Source organism: Vitis riparia, chromosome 16, assembly GCF_004353265.1.
Source record: "Vitis riparia cultivar Riparia Gloire de Montpellier isolate 1030 chromosome 16, EGFV_Vit.rip_1.0, whole genome shotgun sequence".
Lineage (NCBI taxonomy): Eukaryota > Viridiplantae > Streptophyta > Magnoliopsida > Vitales > Vitaceae > Vitis > Vitis riparia.
In genome coordinates this window covers 15,002,582-15,023,146 of record NC_048446.1, presented here as the reverse complement: position 1 = coordinate 15,023,146, position 20,565 = coordinate 15,002,582, and the positions used below count along the sequence as shown (strand labels likewise).

The window sequence follows — 20,565 nt, the reverse complement described above, 5'->3', positions numbered from 1 at the left end:
ATGGATCCACCACTATGCGTTAATGGTTGTGGCTTCTTCGGGACACCCGCCACTCAAAACCGATGTTCTAAGTGCTACAAGGATTTTCTCAAGGAAGAAGAAGAGGCCGCGAAAGCAAAAACAAAGTCCATGGAGAAAGCTATGGGTTCAACAGTAGCGTCAACCTCATCCGTTGATGATGTTGTTACGTCCATGACTCAATTATTTTTATCTTCAGAAAATACGAAGAAGACTATCAGTGATGATTCATCCACAAAGAAGAAGGTGGAGCGGTGCGAGACATGTAAGAAGAAAGTGGGAATAATAGGATTCAAGTGCCGATGTGGAAGTATGTTTTGTGCTGAGCATCGTTTACCTGAAAAACATGAGTGTAGCTTCGACTATAAGACCATGGGACGTGAGATTTTGAAGAAGCAGATTCCATTAATTAAGCCAGATAAGTTGGAAGGAAGGGTCTAAACGATAGTAGAAAGAAAGAATACTGTGTTAATTTTTATTTTTATTTTTATTTTTGGGATAACCGTGGATGTCCGGACCAACTTACACGTACTTCGATTAATCCCTCGAGATCCTGAAGTTAATGATCGGATAAACCTCCGATTATATTCTTCTACTTTTGTTATTAGCATTGTTACTAGTGAATAATGTATGTCTAATTTTTCTAATTCTAGTATTTTCAGCATTCCTCATGATATACATAGATTTTGAGCTAATTAAACTACGAGTTCTTATATATCAATCAAAATTCTTTTGAATTTTTAACAAAAATACAAAATTTCAGTAAAAATTAAGAAGAAATATGAAAATCTATTTCTAATATTTAATTAATCATATTAATAAAACAAAAATATTTAGGCTAAAAGGTCTGAATATTTATTGCTTTGTAAAGATAACTTTTACATTTTTAAATCATTAATGTAATCTTATATTTTAAAAAATACCTTACTTTACAAAAAGTATTTTGATGTCAAAAATGGATATAAACAATTTTGATAAAAAGTATTTATATATATATAAAAGGGGTTAATCTTCATATTACAAAAAAATAGGGATAGTTTTTTTAAAATAAGAATTATTATGTCCTTTTAAGAAATATCTCTAAAAAAAGAATTTCAATAAAATTCTTTATATTTAAACGAGTTTTAGAGATTACGAATTCTTTTCTATAAAAATATTATATAGAATTTTTCCTATTAATAAGTCATTGTAATAGTAGATATCCTTATAAAAATTATTAAGAATATTTCTATAAATATTTAGTTTATAAGTTTTGTATTCTTTCAAGTAAGTTTTGTTTGTAATATTTTTCTTTCTCCTCCTTCCATCGACCACGTTAATGAACGGGGTGAAGTTAAGTTGAGCTCCAACCATGCTTGTGTTGTTATGCTCTCGTTGAAGGATGGTAACGATGTAGGTCCTTTGTCCCCTTTTCCTACCTTGTTCACTAAGGTACTCAATTCAAGCCTAATCCATTATAATTTTTTTCTAAACTTAAATTGATCTCATATTGATTGGATTAAATTCAAAATCTAATCACAATATTTTCTAAATTTTCTTTTTATATATTTACATGGTAAATAAGATAATGTTTCAAGATAATAACAAAAAATAAAATAAAATAAAACATACATTTCTTTCAATTAAAATCACAAAGTATATAACAAAATTATAATTTACTTTTTTTTAAAAATAAATAAAATAAATATTATTATATAAGATATAAATTTCAATATTATAAAAATATTAAATTAGATTTTAATTATGCTTGAATTATGTAAATCTTTATTCGAGCCTAACCCAAATTAAATCTATGCCCAAACTCATCTATGCATAATTAGGTCTTAAAAAGTTTGAATAAAAAATAATTAAAAATTAGTATTCACTTCATAATTTTTTAATAATTTGATAAAACTTACTTATCTTTAATTAAAAGCACTAATGGGTATAAGACTAGAATGAGAATTGTATTAATAAATATACTCTCCATATATATATATATATATTTTCAAATCAAGAATATTATGCCATTCCAATTTTTCGATTTAGTAATATATACTCGCATCATTACGTTCATGCAAAACGATATAATTTAGAAAGTTGATGAAACAAAGTCATCATTTATGTTATGTTTGGCTTCCAAGAAAATAAGAAAGAAATAAAATAGAGAAGAAAAGTGAAATAAAAGAAAAAATGAAAAAAAAAATTAAAGTTAAAATGAATAAATTATTTTAAACTCATTTAATTTATTTTTCCTATTTATTATCAAGATTAAATAATTTTAAAATATATAAAATTTTAATTAATTTTAATTATATTTTATTTTCTTTCATATTTTTATATTGAAATTAAACATGAAAAATATTAGTATTTTTTTTCTTAATGCTTTCTAGTAAAAACATAGGTTTGTTTGTTAAGATGGTGTTTTAAAAGGTACAAGGGCACCTAAGGTGCAAAAGTATCCTATGGCTTAAGCGCAAGGTGCAATACAAGGGTGGGCTTGAGTGAAGTGAAACTTGACTTAATATGTATAGCAATTTTATAAAATATGATCTAAAATAAGTAAAGTAGCAAAGTATGTCACTTTAACAAGACGTCTGTCTTGACAAGTAAGACATTATAGTTAGAGAGTGATTGCGCTTAAGTAAGACATTATAGTTAGAGAGATTGCACTTTGAGCCTAGGTACGCTTTAAGCACGTCTTTTAAAATTATGGTTGAAACCTTGTTTCAAGTCCAATTTAAATTGAGTTTAAGTTGAAAAAAATTTAATTTACGGTCAATCCAAATATTAAAAATGATTGACAAAATTATCATAAAGTTGGGTTAGTTTTTGGTTGAGTTAAGCCAACTCACCTAAATTGCACCCTTACAATTTAGTGAATTTGCATATAAAGTTATATTATTTATACATATTTTTCTCTAAATATTGTTAAAATCAAAGCAAAACAATGAAATCTAAAAGTAAAGCCCAATCCTACGAGCATTTGAGATTCTAGAAAATAGAAACCTATTAACAAAAGATTTCCAAATCCTAAAAGACAATTAACTCTAATACACGTGTGCTGGTGCACGTGTGGAGGAGGTGTATTGAGAAGTTTCTCGTCGGTGGGAAGAAAATCTTTTGCCAAATATTGAAATCTATTTTCGAGATTCTAGAAAATAGAAACCTATCACCAAAAGGTTTCCAAATCCTAGAAGACAACTAACACAATCTCTACCACCCTCCCTCTATATATATGAGAACACAGAGCCATCTTTTTATTTGAAAATTCTCGATCATCATTCATCTCAATCATCACCAAGAAGATCAAGAACTCAACTGCAAACAGGAGCAAAAGAAGAAGAAAGAGATGGATCCACCACTATGCGTTAATGGTTGTGGCTTCTTCGGGACACCCGCCACTCAAAACCTATGTTCTAAGTGCTACAAGGATTTTCTCAAGGAAGAAGAAGAGGCCGCGAAAGCAAAAACAAAGTCCATGGAGAAAGCTATGGGTCCAGCAGTAGCGTCAACCTCATCCGTTGATGATGTTGTTACCTCCATGACTCAATTATTTTTATCTTCAGAAAATACGAAGAAGACTACCAATGATGATTCTTCCACAAAGAAGAAGGTGGAGCGGTGCGAGACATGCAAGAAGAAAGTGGGAATAATAGGATTTAAGTGCCGATGTGGAAGTATGTTTTGTGCTGAGCATCGTTTACCTGAAAAACATGAGTGTAGCTTTGACTACAAGACCATGGGACGTGAGATTTTGAAGAAGCAGATTCCATTAATTAAGCCAGATAAGTTGGAAGGAAGGGTCTAAACTATAATAGAAAGAAAGAATACTGTGTTAATTTTTTTTTATTTTTTTATTTTTGGATAACCGTGGATCCGACCAACTTACACACACCTCGACTAATCCCTCAAGATCCTGAAGTTAATGATCGGATAAACCTCCGGTTATATTCTTCTACTTTTGTCATTAGCATTGGTTACTAGTGAATTATGTATGTCTAATTTTTCTAATTCTAGTATTTTCAGCATTCCCCATGATATACATAGCTTTTGAGCTAATTAAACTACGAGTTCTTATATATCAAACAAAATAAAAAATTTCCGTTAAAATTAAGAAGAAATATGAAAATCTATTTCTAATATTTAATTAATCATATTAATAAAACAAAAATATTTAGGCTAAAAGGTCCAAATATTTATTGCTTTGTAAAGATAACTTTTACATTTTAAAATTATTAATATAATCTTATATTTTAAAAAAATACCTTACTTTACAAAAAGTATTTTGATGTAAAAAATGGATATAAACTTTGATAAAGGGTATTTATATATATATAAAAGGGGTTAATCTTTATATTACAAAAAAATAGGGATAGTTTTTTTAAAATAAGAATTATTATGTCCTTTTAAGAAATATCTCTAAAAAAAGAATTTCAATAAAATTCTTTATATTTGAACGAGTTTTAGAGATTATGAATTCTTTTCTATAAAAATATTATATAAAATTTTTCCTATTAATTAGTCATTGTAATAGTAGATATCCTTATAAAAATTATTAGGAATATTTCTATAAATATTTATTTTATAAGTTTTGTATTCTTTTAAGTAAGTTTTGTTTGTAATATTTATCTTTGGGGTGGAGTTAAGTTGAGCTCCAACCGTGCTTGTGTTGTTATGCTCTCGTTGAAGGATGGTAAGTCCTTTGTCCCGACTCACTTCAATTATTTAAACCTATTCCTACCTTATTCACTAAGGTACTCAATTCAAGCCTAATCCATTATAATTTTTTCTAAACTTAAATTGATAAATTCAAAATCTAATCACAATATTTTCTAAATTTTCTTTTTATATATTTACAGTAAAATTTACATGGTAAATAAGATAATGTTTCAAGATAATAACAAAAAATAAAATAAAATATACATTTCTTTCTATTAAAATCACAAAGTATATAACAACATTATAATTTTTTTTTAAATAAAATAAATATTATTATATAAGATATAAATTTCAATATTATAAAAATATTAAATCAGATTTTAATTAGGCTTGAATTATGTAAATCTTTACTCGAGCCTAACCCAAATTAAGTCTATGCCCAAACTCATCTACATATACCAAGGTCTTAAATAGTTTGAATAAAAAATAATTAAAAATTAGTATTCACTTCATAATTTTTTAATAATTTGATAAAACTTACTTATCTTTAATTAAAAGCACTAATAGGTATAAAACTAGAATGAGAATTGTATTAATAAATATTCTCTCCATATATATATATATATATTCAAATCAAGAATATTATGTCATTCCACTTTTTCGATTTAGTAATATATACTCGCATCATTATGTTCATGCAAAACGACATAATTTAAAAAGTTGATGAAACAAAGTCATCATTTATACTATGTTTGGTTTCCAAGAAAATAAGAAAAATAAAATAAAGAAGAAAAGTGAAATGAAAGAAAAAATAAAGAAAAATACAAATTAAATTTAAAATCAATAAATTATTTTATATATTATTTTAAATTCATTTAATTTATTTATTTTTATTTATTATAAAAATTAAATAATTAAAAAATATATAAATTTTTAATTAATTTTAATTATATTATATTTTTTTCATATTTTTTATATTGAAATCAAACATGAAAAATATTAGTATTTTTTTTTTCTTAGTGCTCTCCAGTAACCAAACATAGCCCAACTACACTTCCGACTAACAACACACGAAGTTAATATTAATAAAAAGACTATACAAAAAGGGTACATTTATGAAAACTATAGGTCCCTCCCGACCAAATGTCCATTAAAATCCCAAAATTTAATGTCATTTCAAAAGCGCTCGGCCGCAAGGTGTAGTTTACACCAACAACAATGGTAATCATGACTTCTGGTTTCCCAAATACTCATATTTAGGAACTCTTTCACAATAATTTTCCATTCTCCAAAAAAACCAAAAGTCTATTTGACCATGATTTAAAAATAATTTTTTGCTTTTAAAAATAGAAAACTATTTAAAAAAATTTCTAACACGATTTCATTTATTGTTTTCTGAAACAATTTTTAAAAACAAAATAAAATAGAGAATAATTTTTAAAAAACAAGTAGAAGTTGTTTTCACATTTTTTTTAAATAAAAGAAAAACATGGGTTTGTTTGATTATATTTTCTGAAACTTATTTTTAAAAACTGTTTTTAAGTTAAAAAATAAAAAATAAAAATTATTTTAAAAAGAAGTTTAAGAAAACATGACTGAACAAGCCCCTAGTTTGACAACTAGAAAATTGTTTTTTATTTTTTGTTTTTAAATAAAAAACATGATATTTTTAAATAACGTCTTTTAATTAATTTAACATATTTTCACTTGTTTTTTAAGGATTGTATTAAAAAAAAAATTATACAAACATAAAAAATGATTAAAAATAAAATATTAGCTATAAAAAATATTTTTAAAACATATTTTAAAATATTTAAAATATGTTAAAAACATGTGAGACTCCCAAACAGACTTTTTTTATATAAAACATTATAAAACAAGTTTTAAAAATTGTTGTCAAAAATTATTTTTTAAATTTATTTTTGAAAACAGTTACCAAACAAAGCTTTTAGGGCATGTTTGATAACACTTTTTTAGAACAATTTTCTCTTCTCCAGAACAAAAAAAATATAGAAAACATGTTTCATAACAAAAAATTGTTTTTTGTTTGAATAGAAAACATGGTATTTTTAGAAAACATCTTTTAGTTATTTTCTATTATTTTCACTTATTTTTTGAGGACTATTTTAAGAAATGACTATACAAATATGTAAAATAACTAAAAATAAAACGCTATATATAAAAATTGTTTTTAAAACAAATTTAAAAATATTAAAAACATGTTGAAAACATTTTAGGTTTCCAAACGAACTTTTGTTCTATAAAAATCAAAAAACGATTTTAAAAAATTGTTCTTAAAAACTATTTTTCAGAATTGCTTTAAAAAATAGTTACCAAACAGACCTTTAGTCTTTCTTTAGGATAGTTTTCTGTTTTTTTATTTAACTTAAAACTAAAATTGAAACCAAAATCATAAATTTAAAATTATAATATTAGTATTAAAAATTGTTATTAAACATGTTAAAAGGAAGTGCATGATGAAATCTCAAATTTAAATTAGCTTAATCAAACAACCTTAACACTTAAAGTAAAAAAATAAGTAATAAGTAATAAGTTTTAAGTTAACAACTTAAAAGGATAATTTAACGGAGAATCAATTTAAGTCATTAAGTAATAAGTATTATTAAACGCTCACTAAATTTTCTTAAAATAAAAAATAAGCAATTTCTAATAACTTAACCTTGAGAGTAAAACATGCCCAAAATCTCTAAGCAAAGATTCTCAAATTGATACAGGGAACGTTGAAAAGATGTGTAGAAGAAAAGTTGAAAACAAAATGATTTAAGATTGACATAGGTAGTCTCAAAATGGAAAAACTTTTCTTAGTTTATTTTCTATAAGTGCACCCTATACTTATTTATAATATAAAAGGAGAATTACCCTTAAGGGTAGGCTGAGAAAAAAAATTACCAAGAAGGGTGGGTAGATTTGATAATTCTTCTGAAGGCCTAACATTTTTATTAGACCAATTTACCTTGGATTAAATTCTAAAATTATAATTTTTAAAGAATAAAAGAATTGAAAAAAAAAGGGAGAAGACTGTCATTCCAATGTCTTCCCTTTGAAACCTTCCCCTTTCGCATCATTCTTGTCAAGGCTTCCCTTTCGCATCATCTGGGTGTTTTCACGGTGGTATCATATTGTGTGAGATACTGAATCTCGTGTAGGCGTGTACAATTCCATTGTTCCAATGATGACTCCGTTGAAGATTTCCTTTCTGCATCATTGTTGGCGTGTCTCCATTTTGAATATTGTGGCTTCAACGATGTCTTCAACCGCATCTTTTTTTCATCGTATCTGAAAGAAGTGATTTTTTTTTTTTTGTCATTTAAATATGAGAAATCTTAGATTTTAGTTTCTAAGGTTCATTTAAATTTTTTCATCATATAATTTTAGTTTCTAGGGTTCATTCGTTTAAATTTTTTCATCGTACGATTTTAGTTTCTAGGGTTTATATGAGGTACCTATTCACTGAACAACTGGATAATTGCGATGTTATGTTCTTCGATTTGCAAGAGAAATGGAAAGATAGAGTATGAATGAAGTTTGATTGTGTTATTTAAATTGGTTATTTGGGGAAAACCAATCTGGCCTCTTATTGAAGTTGTTGTAGTTATTTTCATTATTTGTTGTAGGTGGTCATTGAAAAATGAAGGCGAAGAATGGAAAAAATAACCTAGAATCTTATTTTCTTTTCTAGTTTTTAGTATTAGTTTCTCAAATATGTTATATTTGAGATGTTTTATGTAATTTGTATTATTCTTTAGGATTGTGTTTCCAATATTGTCTTAAGGAATATTGGACATCATTTTTTAATGCAAACAAAGTATCATCTCTTTTTCTACATTTCAATTCTTTCGGATTTAATATATATTCTTGGGAGCTGTCAGACATCATATTGGATGGCCAGGGGACATGGCATATGAAAAAAATGAACATAAATAAATTAAATTATATTGTAATATATTGTAACATTAGTGTATTTGTATTGTAAGTATAATGCATATATATTGTACCTAGTTTTTATAAATTATATACGGTTTAAAAGGTTACCCATGATGAGCATTAACAATATGTACATATTGGATTACCATCAAACAACTTAAATTTGTTATCCACTAATACAATGGCTCAGTGTGTTTACAGTAGCATGTATGTAACTATATTTGGGATCACTAATAGTAGTTACACTAAAATAAATAAGGGTACAATACAAATGCCCTACATTTACAATACAATTACACTAGAAGTACAACATATTACAACATTACTTGATTCATTATACATTTAATTATGACAATTGATTATTTGATATAAATTCTATAGTGCAGTGTGGAGTATAATACATGGATAAAAGACAAAAAACAATACAATATAACCAGGTTTGAACATTCTTTTAATTAATATTATTTTATTTTGACTATATTAATGTTTGACATTGTTGTTTAATTTTATTGTATTAATTTTTATTTTATAATATCGTTTATTTACTTCCACAGGAGGTCAAAATAAATAGTCGATGCTCCACTAAAAAACTTAGACATCTACTTGATGATCTAAGTGATGAAAAGAAGAGTATTATTCAACATATTGGCTTCGGTGGATTGCTTCAGCTTTCTTCCATAGAGATAAGGCATAACTTATGTAGATGGATAATAAATGATTTCAATATAGCCCATTGTAGGTTAGACATAGGACAAGAAAGACAATTTCCAATTACTTGTTCTGATGTAGGGGAAATTCTGGGTATTCCATATATTGGTAGGAGGCTCCTACTTTCACCTACCAATAGGAATAATAGGATGGAAAACCTACAAGATCTTAGAGATATGCTTATTTCAATGGAAGACATGGACGAGTTCAAAAAATCGTTTATCTTCTTCTCATGTGCTACATTACTTGCTTCAACATCAAAGTTGGATGGTAGTCTTGAGTTGTGGTGTACTTTGCTTGTTGGAGACTTTGACGTCAATGTTAATTGGGGCCAATTTGTACTTGACACATTGGTTGTTGGAATTAGACATTTTCGATTGGGTAAAGGCTCATGGTTTATAGGTTGCCTTATTTTTTTGCAGGTAGATACATTTTTTTATTAAATGCTGAAGGTTTCCATATCATTTTCTATGTTTTAACAAGTCTTTTCTAAATACGTATTGATGTGTGGAATATTTGTGTATCAACTTTTTTATGTAAATAAATTCTACATTCCAACCATGTTGGTGTCATGTACCATCCCAATATGTGCAGCGTGGAGTGATGACTTGATGAAGAAAATAGTGCATGTAGAGTTGTAGGATTATGGTGACTTTGGACTAGCTGATGTAAGGGAAAATTTTTTTTTTCAATATTTTCTTTTATTTTCATATTTGAAAAATAATTTTTTAAAAATTATATATTCTTTTTATTATTGTAGGTTCAAGAAGATGAAAGGGGGGAAGATGCACATGAAGACCCTGTTAATCCAGTAAATGAAGTTGATAAAGAGACTAGTGATGTGAGAACCTTCTACATCTATTATTTTATTTAAAGAGTAAACCAAACATGTTATGCATAATAATATACATCTTTTACACTTTGTACCATTTTGTAGGAAATTATAGCATAATATAATGCAACGGAGAGACAAATTCACCAATTGCTTCGAACAATGAGAAGAGCAATTGATAAACTAGCAAAGCGGCATAATACAAATAAAACCCCATTATCTTCTCATCAAAGCGGAAGTCATAATCAACTTGATATCAATGATTCTTTCCCATCACTACCACATGGTAGTACGGTTTTTATAGCACTAGTCATTATAATTTTGTATTACTTTTAATTTAATTGCAAATGTTCTATAATTTTTTTTTTGGAAAAATTAATTTTGGTTGTTATGCATTCTGAAATTAGCTTATGGATCACCACTGAATGATCGTTCTGCTCATGGTGAAGATAATGTAGGCCTATCGACCTCACAACCAGCAACGCAACATAGCAGTATACTTTCTGCATCTTTATGTTTTAATATCAAAATAATAATGAGTATATAATTATGGCTAGTCTTTCTTATGCGTCTTATTTTCGTTAATGAATTTTATTTTCTCTTATTTTCTATACATATAGTTGAGGATGAAGTTCAGACGAATGCTATTATTCCTTACCAAACTGGACATCCTCCAGTACGTTTATATTGGCTACGTCGACATGCTATTGCCCTACAATCACCATACGTGGTACAACCGTCAATCAAATTTTCAGCGTCTTCATCTGTAACAAAGCAAGTTTTGGCATATGCATTGGACTATATACATGATGAAATGTAAGATTGAACTTAATTTAGTATAAACAAATACAATTAAGATAGCCATTTGAAATAATTAGTTTTAATTTCTAACATCATAATTATTTCTGTGTAGCCAAATATTATATTCCATGTACAATTTCTTCTTGACAAGATTCGACTTCAAATGCTTGGAACCCGACAAATTGGTTGACAATAAGGTATTCATATTTAGTTATGTGAAATTAGGATAAAATTACTCTAAAACTATATATCTAATTTTCATTAATTTACATGAAGGTTGTAACCATGCATTGTCGAATTTTGAATGGTATGGATAAAGAAAATAGGAAACAGTTCTTATCTCCAAACTTTGCGGTAAGATATGTTGTGAGAATTATAGATTGGTTTTCTTGTTTTACGTAGATTGTTTTAATCTAATGTATGTTTTGTATTATTTTTTTTTTTATTACAGTCTGACCTTATCTCCAAAATACAAATGTGACAATTTATGGAAATATTTCAAAAATACTCGGTTGTGCACATATGAACAGGTTTTATTTAGTTTAATGAAAGTACTTTGTAGTTGGATATTTTTAAGTATTGTGCAGAAAATACATGAACACAACTAATTTGATAAAATCATTGTTTTTTTTTTTTTTTTGTTCCTTTTAGTTGTTCATACCAATATGTAGGAAAAATCACTGGTATTTAAACATTTTGAATATTCATGCGAAAAGAATCGAGTTGTTGGATTCATTAATTGACAGAAGGAAAAAGCGGATGGATGCCTTAACAGAGAAATTGATAAATATAGTTATAGTCCAATTGCTTATGTGAATTATTGTCATTATTTTTTAAAGATGTCCATATTTATAATTTTATATTGTGTTAAGGTGAACGTTTTGTCAACTATCATTGGGATTCAAGAAAGAAGACCATCAGTGGACATGACAAAATTTGAATTCGTTGTTCCAAAAGTTGTCCAACAATTGAATCCGTAAGTTGCAAGATTTGTATTCCTCTTTAACTATGGAAAGAAAATCCGATTATAAATTTACTAATTTGATGCACAATTTACTTATAATTTCCTTAATTACTATTTGCAGGACGGATTGTGGCATATTTGTAATCAAGTTTATGCAATTATGGAGTAACAGTGGACTTTCTCATGCAATTGCAAATGTATTATATTGTGTTGAATAAAATATGTTTTATTTTTTATGATCATGAATTTTTGTTAATATTCTATTATATACTCTTTTGTACAGGACAAGGTCATAAAGTACATGGAAAAACTCTTAACACAACTGATAATGTCTCTAGAAAATGAAGTCAGGGAAAATGTCTACCAGGTTATGGATCCATGATGTTGTTTCATTAGACAATTGGGCTATGTTGTTTCTGAAAGATGATTTATTTAAGATTATATAAGTTGAGAAAAGTCATTCTATGAATTTGTTTGGTCTATAACATTGTAAGCATGATGGAGTCACATTATGAAATTATGGTTGGCAGGTGTATAACAGTTTATACAAGCAATAGTTTGGAAATGGAAGTTCTATTCTGATTTTCTTATTTTTTGTTATTTTGTTGGTTTATAGTAGTTGATTTTTTTTTTTTTTTTTTTACAGTCTGATGGAGTTCCATTTCCAAATTTACTAGTTTGATGAATGATATAGATATTGAAATGACCACTACCTATTTTATGATTTTCTTGCAAGTGGAAAATGATGATTGCCTATTTTACCATCATTATATACCTTCCTAAGAAACCGAAACAGGTGAGCTCTGCCTATTTTACCATCTAATGTATCTTTTATATGCCTATTTTACATTCTATTTTTGCATGCATTTAATCATGCTTTCCTTCTAATCTCATACGAATTTTTTTTTCTTCAGTTCCTTTTCCTTTATGCATTCCCTTTTCTCAGTTTTATGACAATTAACCCCATTGTAAAAATACATACAATCAAATATAGAACAGAAAACTAATCAGTCACAGTTCTCAAATGTATTTGAATTTGGTGAGTTGGGGGTTTATTAAATGGAAGTCATTAGCCTCTTTGCATAGAGGTAAAAACTAGGGTGGGAGCATGATGAAGGGGCATCTTGTAGGTTTAGAGGTAATTGATTATTAAATATGGGGATAGTCAAAGGGAGAAAAGCATTGTTAGTTTGATTCTCTTGCTTACAGAGATTATAACATGGGAGGAGCCCCCAACCATGTGGTCACATGAGAGTAATTTCTTAGCATGTGATAACCCATTTTCAAACTCAATCAAAGATACATTAGATGTCTCCCAATCACCGAACTACCCTTTGAATGACTTTGATTTTTACTAGTATATTATGTGATTTTCTCCATCTAGGTAAGGGTCATCCTGTCATTGAAACAAGTTTACAAGTGGTAGATATCATGTTCATTTCTTGAAAAGCTTCCATAAAGATTTTGGCAACTCTAATCTAATCTAGACAGCTAATCAACATAGTTTAAATCTTTTTCATATTATATATGGGTTGTGCCTTCACATAGTAAAAGCTACCATTTTGAGTTCATTTGAACGAAAAAAATTAGAAAAAAAATAGAAAAAATAAGAAATAGATTTTAATTTAATAAATTTAAAAATTCATTTGACATATTTGTATAATTTATTTCTACACAAAAATAAGTTTATAAATAACTCTATTCTATAATGTTTTCAGATCGTTGCAATTTAAAAAAAAAAATTACAAAAGCTCATTATCAAAGCTAAGAAGACATTTCTAATTTGAGGTTACAAAAAAAAAATTATTTTAAGACATACTTGGTGAGAAGGATATGATTATCCTTCAGTATTATGTCTTGGTATTTGCCTTTAAAAGACATTATACCAATCATTGTGAAAAATTGCAAACATAAATCTTTCAAAACACGGGTCAATATGACGACCAAACTTTTCAATCAACTTTTCTCTGTTGCTTTTAAGTAGCTTCACATTTGTTGAACCATTATATATAAGAAATTGGTAATCAACCCAACAAATTGGACTTTATTTAGTCAAAATATCGCATTGATAGTTTATGTTGTAATTTATCATAAGGTTTGTGTTTTTTTTTTATCATAATGTTAGTGAATTTATGTTGTAAATGTAATAAAAAAATGTAGGGAAAACTATGGACTATTATAATTAAAAATTTAATACAAATCCACATAATGGAGATAAATAACCTATTATAAATAACTCCAAATACAAATACATCAAAGTACAATGCAATTAAGCATTACATATATATTCCAAAACATAATAGACATGAAGTAAGTATATGATTAAGCAATTTTCAAACATAGAACAAAAAATAAAAGTAATCCTACTAAAATTACTTTTTGTATGAACTCAATTCTTGTTAAAATATGTTTAAAATCTTCATCCACGCCATACATTCTTCTTTGAACAACCTCTTATGGTTCTTGGTAGGTGTTATCACCAAATCCTTCGGGAAATGCCCATTTAAAGAAATGATAGTCATCTCTAATATTTGCATATTGACAACAATAATATAACCTATTTGGGTTATCCTTTGATTCAGAAATTCTAACAATTGTCCTCTGTCTTGATGAACATTTACACATACAATTATGATAAAGTAGATATTCACCGTTTCTAGTATTACCTCTTATATTTCTAAATGAAGCACTTGAAAATGTCATGATGTAACATGTATTTCAATGGAAAATAAGTTAAACAAATGTAATGAACATGTACAAAGTTAATAATGATCTTCAAAATATCATTAAAAACATGGTTACAAACCACCTTAAATAATGATAAGATCATAAGTCTAAAATAGTGGCATATGTAATACAAATATCTTTGTCATGACAATCAAGCAAATAAGTAAGTTCCAAAACAAATTCTTACAGATTCTAATTTCATAAACCACACATATCATCACAATCAAAATAAGATAAAAAATAGCATGCCACTATACAAGCATAACACTAAAATCATGGAACGGGTAATGGATTTTTGCATGAAGCTCGATTATGGCATGCAACTTGACATCGCAAATAGAAGGTAAGTCTTTTTGAACTAAATTGAGACTCTATTCGATGGTGTCGAGGCCTTCTAGGTGGTCGTTTTGAGCATGGAGGTTTAAGTGAAGGATATAAGCAACCTTGAGCATCACGAACACATCCATCAACATCAATTATAGCCTTATTGTGATTTGGAATTGAATTGAAGTGTCTAGAATATATCAACTCTTGCATTGGAAGCTTGAAATAAGAGTCAACATATTCATAAACATCTTGTTTCATCTCGCGTGTTGCTGCACATGCATGCTCACAAGGTATTCCAACCATTTTCCAAGCCTTACAAGTACATGTACGCTCTTTCAAGTTCACGTCTACATATACCTTCATATTAAATACCTTAAACACACCACCAACATAGGGATATACAGGAAATGACCCACTCTTTATAATGTTTTCCAACAACTTTTCCTTTGTCTTTGGGCCAATTGGAGCTTTCCAATTTTTTATAGTAGCCATATGATCACATGCTAGATGAGCAAACTTATCCATGTGTGTCATTACTAAGTTGAAAATTGTGTAATGACATTCCTCCTTCAGCCAAGCATTGAATGATTTAGCAAGATTAGTTGTCATCTTATCCCATTGTTTTGGGCAAACTTTGACATTGCTCAATGTTGTGGACTGTTCTCTTCAACCCACTTTGCTAGGTCACTGTTATATGTCTTTAATTTTTCCATGGCTACAACATAATCATCATCCAACCTAGCATATGCAACACTATCAAGTAGCAACAATGCATCCATTTTACATTTTTTTCCCTTCATACTATGTTTCGTCACATAGCTACTAAAATTCTCTTTCACATGACGATAGCAATATGCATGATTTTCTCCTCCAAAAAGTTGAGAAACACTACGAAGGATTGCTTGATGCCTATCTAATATTATGACTACCTCTTTATCTTGAAGTATGTCTTTCAATTTCTGCAAAAACCATAGCCAATCCTCATAGTTTTCTGAACTTACAACACCAAATGCAATTGGGAACATGCCATCATCAGCATCATAAGTTGTTGCAGAAAATAAGGAGCCCATATACGGTCCACTGAAATGGCTTGAGTCAATTGTAATAACAGGTTGACAACCCATTAAAAACCCTTGAATTGAAAAAGAATTTGCAATGAACAATTGCCAAAAATGCCAATTTTGTCTGGTACATTCAGCAATCGTCCCTGGATTAATGTCTACCAATCTCTGACATAACCATGACAACAACATATATGAGTTTTCTGGAAGACCATATATTCTCTCATTTTCCATTTCTTTATATGTCCAAGCTTGCTTATAACTCAATGAAACACCATACCGACTCTTGAAATCTTTGCAAATTTGACGGGGCAAATACTAAGGGGTTGCCCTTATTACTTGCTCTATGACATGAACACCTCTCCTTCCCCGCATTGAAGGTTGGCTTGAACACTCAACATCTGCGCAATGATTGTGTACATCATTGAAGATGTTAACCTTCAAAATTTTAGTTGTGCCTACTGAATTAGCAGTTATTCTCCAAGGGCACCCATCCACTAAGCAACACACAAATATTCACTTTAGAGAGTTCTTTTTGAATTTATATTGAAATCTACCAACTAATGACATCGTACATAATGCATTTCTAAATTCATCTGCATTAGGAAAACTATGCCCACTCCCAATAATAGGTTGAGGACAAAGACTTAAATCATGTGGCCTAACTTCAGTTTCTGCACATTTGGGCATGAAGCCTTGAGAAAGTCCTAAATTAGACTCATTGTTTGCTTGACATGATGCAACCAAATTGTGTGTTTCCTCCATAATATTATGAGTGCATTTTATAGCACACTCAGTTAATTAATATTATAAGCACCTTGCATCATGGAATTAATGACAACTAATACAAGATATATCACTTACCAATAATCATTTTGCACATTGACTATACCTCCTTCAACTTCTACTCTTTGAGTCTGTTTTAATATATAAATACGAGCATAATCATAACTATGGGATAACATCATATGCATGTCCTCATCATCATCCAATTATTGAAGTGCAAATGGATCAAACTCAAGGGTGTAATGAAATGTATATCCATTTGAATTAATATCCAACCGTTCACATGCCTTCGAAACAAAAGCATATGACATCCCTTGTCTAATGTACATGACTTTTTGTTGCCCACCCTTGTATTGTATTTGTTTATCCTCCTTAGGTACAATCTCCCCTCCTTCATGAAGGTAGCCATAAATGGAATTTCCCAAGTCCATTTACCAATTCAAAAGTACGTCTTCTTTCACCGACAATCAAATCAATCTATTTCACAATATTACAACCAAGGAAATTTTTACAACAAATACAAAATAAAAAAATGAAAATTATAATCAATTGAGACATATTTTATATAATAAAGAACAATATTTGTTGTATATTAGACATGTTAGGGATATGCCAAAGAACCCACAATTGCCCAGTTTCATAAGAAATTTGAAATTTTCAAAATTTTACCTTTCGCAATCAATGAGGAATGTTGGGATATATCGCCGATATATCGTGTATCAGGAGACGTCGACACGATATTTTGTGGAAAAAAATCGAAAAGGAGAAAAATTGCTGAAAATCAGCAAAAATCGCCAATGTATCGGTATTAGGCGATAAATCACCGATATAATTGAAAAAAAACGGCCAAAAAGGAAGAAAATCCCTGAAATATAGACGATTTTTTGGCCAGTCAACGCGCCACAGTACTCTGCTACAGTAAGCTACAATGCACTCTCAAAAATGCATATTTTTTATGTCGTTGAAGGGATTCGAACCCCAAACAAAAGGTTTGGGGTTCAGCTCATCAGACCACTAGGGCAAGCTTGCCCTTTGTTAAATGTATTGCACTTAAATATATATTCAAAGTCATCATGTATAGAAAATTTTAAAAGAATATTTTAGAGAGCAAATTAATTATAATTATTTTATAATTAAATACAAAAATTTCTTTTTATTGATTACCAAAAATATAAAAATTATCATAATAATTTTCTTCATAGTGTTTTTAATATCATTAATAAATTAATTAAATATTAAAAAATTGTACATATATCATAATGTATTTTATATCATTTAATACAATTGAATTAAGTGGATCATAATTTTAATATTAATACATATTTTTAATTTAGACATATTATAATCAAATATCATAATATTATTATGAAATAATATTTGATGTAATTTAATAATAAATGTACACTTATAAAATTCATATTTTTATCGATGCATACGATATTATTATCAAATATGATAAATCATATTATACATATATCAAATTAAAAAAAAAAACAACTTTAAAATATATATTCTACTTCTAATTATATTTTTTATGAAGTTTTTCTTGTATTTTTATAAATTTTGATCAATTTTACGCTTATCGATATTTTTTTTTCAAAATATCCATCAATATATCTCCGATATATCCGTAAAATCAAAGTATCGATATATCCATGATTATCGATATTTTCATCCTTGATCGTAATGTTATTGTATTTGTATTGTAATTGTAGTGTATTTTATTGTATCTCTATATTTTTACATATAAAAAAATAATTTTATAGATTTTTTTTTATCCATCATTGGATTATCATCAACAACTTCATGTATTGAAATTATAGTGTATTTTTGTTGTCTTTTTATAATTTTGGCTTGCAATGATGCTTTATGATAGGAATACAACATGATAGCCTAGAAATGTCAATTCAATAAAAAACAATTCAATATTTTGTCATTTTGGTATATTGTAATGTATGGTAATGTTAATGTTTTTTTCATTGTAATTATATTGCATTTGTATTGTACTTGTAATTTATAACTAAAGTAATGATTCTTTTACACAACCTTCAAACTACTAGGCATTCAACTCATCATATCAAAATAATACTTATACAAAAAGGTAACAAATTCATAACAAAAATATAGTGATCTTAACTCTTTAACAAATCTATAATAAAAGACAAAGTGGTCTCATGGGGATTTCAGTTTTCAATTAAAATCCAAATATGTTCATAAATACACAAACAAAGTGGTCCCAAACAAGCATGAAACAATTGAGAAATTTTTTTCTTTTGCCATGTCAAAAAAGTCTTAATAACAAAACTAAAGTGCAAACATTTTCAATGGAAATCAATCATAATCATATCAAACAACCCACCCGGAAAATAAATTAAAAATAAAAACACATCTTCAATATGACCAAAATAATATATAAAAAATTCAAAATAATAAATTTAAATAACATTTTGCACAAAAAAATGTAAGTTCTTTCTTAAAACCTCCTTCAATATTTCAGATCTAATATTTTAGATCTACATTGTTAAAATTATTAACTTTTCGTTCCTTCAATTAGATTTTAAATTTATTTATTTATTTTTTTGCATAAACTGACGTATTTTTGTTTTTTTTGGCATTTAAAAAAAACTTACCTTTAATGGATTTCTTGCTAGATTTACACAAAAAAACAAGCTTTGTGTAAACAGTTTCAGATCATGACCTGAAGTGCTAAACCTTTTTCCTCTTTCCCTTTTTTCTTTTACAACACCGACAAACTACAGGTAGGTTAAAGAATACTCTTTTTTCTTTGTTGTTGCTTTTCACTTATTAAGGGTAGTCTTAGCATTTAAGCAAAATAAGGATTTTGGAAGAATTAGCATAATTTCACCATACCCTTTAGAAGAATTATCAAATTTACCTACCATTTTCAGTCAAATTTTTCCTCAGCCTACCCTTAAGGGTAATTCTCTATAATATAAAAAAAATATAAAATACTTTTAGTATTATTGTTTTAAAAATCAAATTTATTTTTTAAAAATAACTTATTTTTCAAAATCTCTTCAAATATATTTTAAAAAACCAAAAAATTACATATAAAGCTAATTAAATTGCTTCTGCTCTGACAAAAAATTGTGGATTGTAAGAAATGCGAATCATCTAAATCAGGATTTACAAACAAAAAGATTGTGTTGATCATAAGGTATGTGAATCGGTTGAATAACAATATATAAACAAAAACCAATCCCATTGAAAAGGCAAAATATCAAATTGGTAAGTAATACCCAAATCACTTTTTTTTTTTTTTTTTTTATAATTATTTTGAAGTATAACGTGTTAACATGTTTAAATATTATTTAAATATTAACATCTTTATTATATATATATATATATATATAAAAGTTCTCTTTGTCAAAGAGAAGACAAAGAATAGTTTTTAATTTTATAAGAAAAAAAAAAGACGTTTAACAATAAAAAAAAACTATTTTCAATTTTTTATTCTTAAAAATAAAAAATATGTTTAAAGAGAACACCTTTTAATTATTTTCACTTGTTTTTTAAGAATTATTTTAAAAAAAAATTATACAAATATCTAAAATAATTAAAAATAAACACTAAATATAAAAATTATATTTAAAACATATTAAAAATATTTTAAGTTTTTAAATAGAATTTTATTCTACAAAATATCATAAAATATTTTTTAAATTTTAAAAACTATTTTTAATAACATTTTTTCAAAACGGTTACCAAAGATGCAATTAATTTTCCCTCGGTAA

General features: G+C 27.5%; 2 protein-coding genes across 2 annotated transcripts; both read left to right on the top strand.

Moving 5' to 3' along the window:
- Positions 1-459, top strand: LOC117933303 (zinc finger A20 and AN1 domain-containing stress-associated protein 1-like). Its single transcript, XM_034854673.1, has one exon. It carries the CDS (start codon positions 1-3, stop codon positions 457-459), a length of 459 nt encoding a protein of 152 aa, XP_034710564.1.
- Positions 460-3,349: 2,890 nt separating this feature from the next.
- On the top strand, positions 3,350-3,808 carry LOC117933302 (zinc finger A20 and AN1 domain-containing stress-associated protein 1-like). The gene has a single exon (XM_034854672.1). It carries the CDS (start codon positions 3,350-3,352, stop codon positions 3,806-3,808), a length of 459 nt encoding a protein of 152 aa, XP_034710563.1.
- The last annotated feature ends 16,757 nt before the right edge of the window (positions 3,809-20,565 follow it).

Excerpts from the sequence above, each read along its gene's own strand:
- LOC117933302 (XM_034854672.1), top strand. The coding sequence starts at position 3,350 with ATGGATCCACCACTATGCGTTAATGGTTGTGGCTTCTTCGGGACACCC.
- LOC117933303 (XM_034854673.1), top strand. The coding sequence starts at position 1 with ATGGATCCACCACTATGCGTTAATGGTTGTGGCTTCTTCGGGACACCC.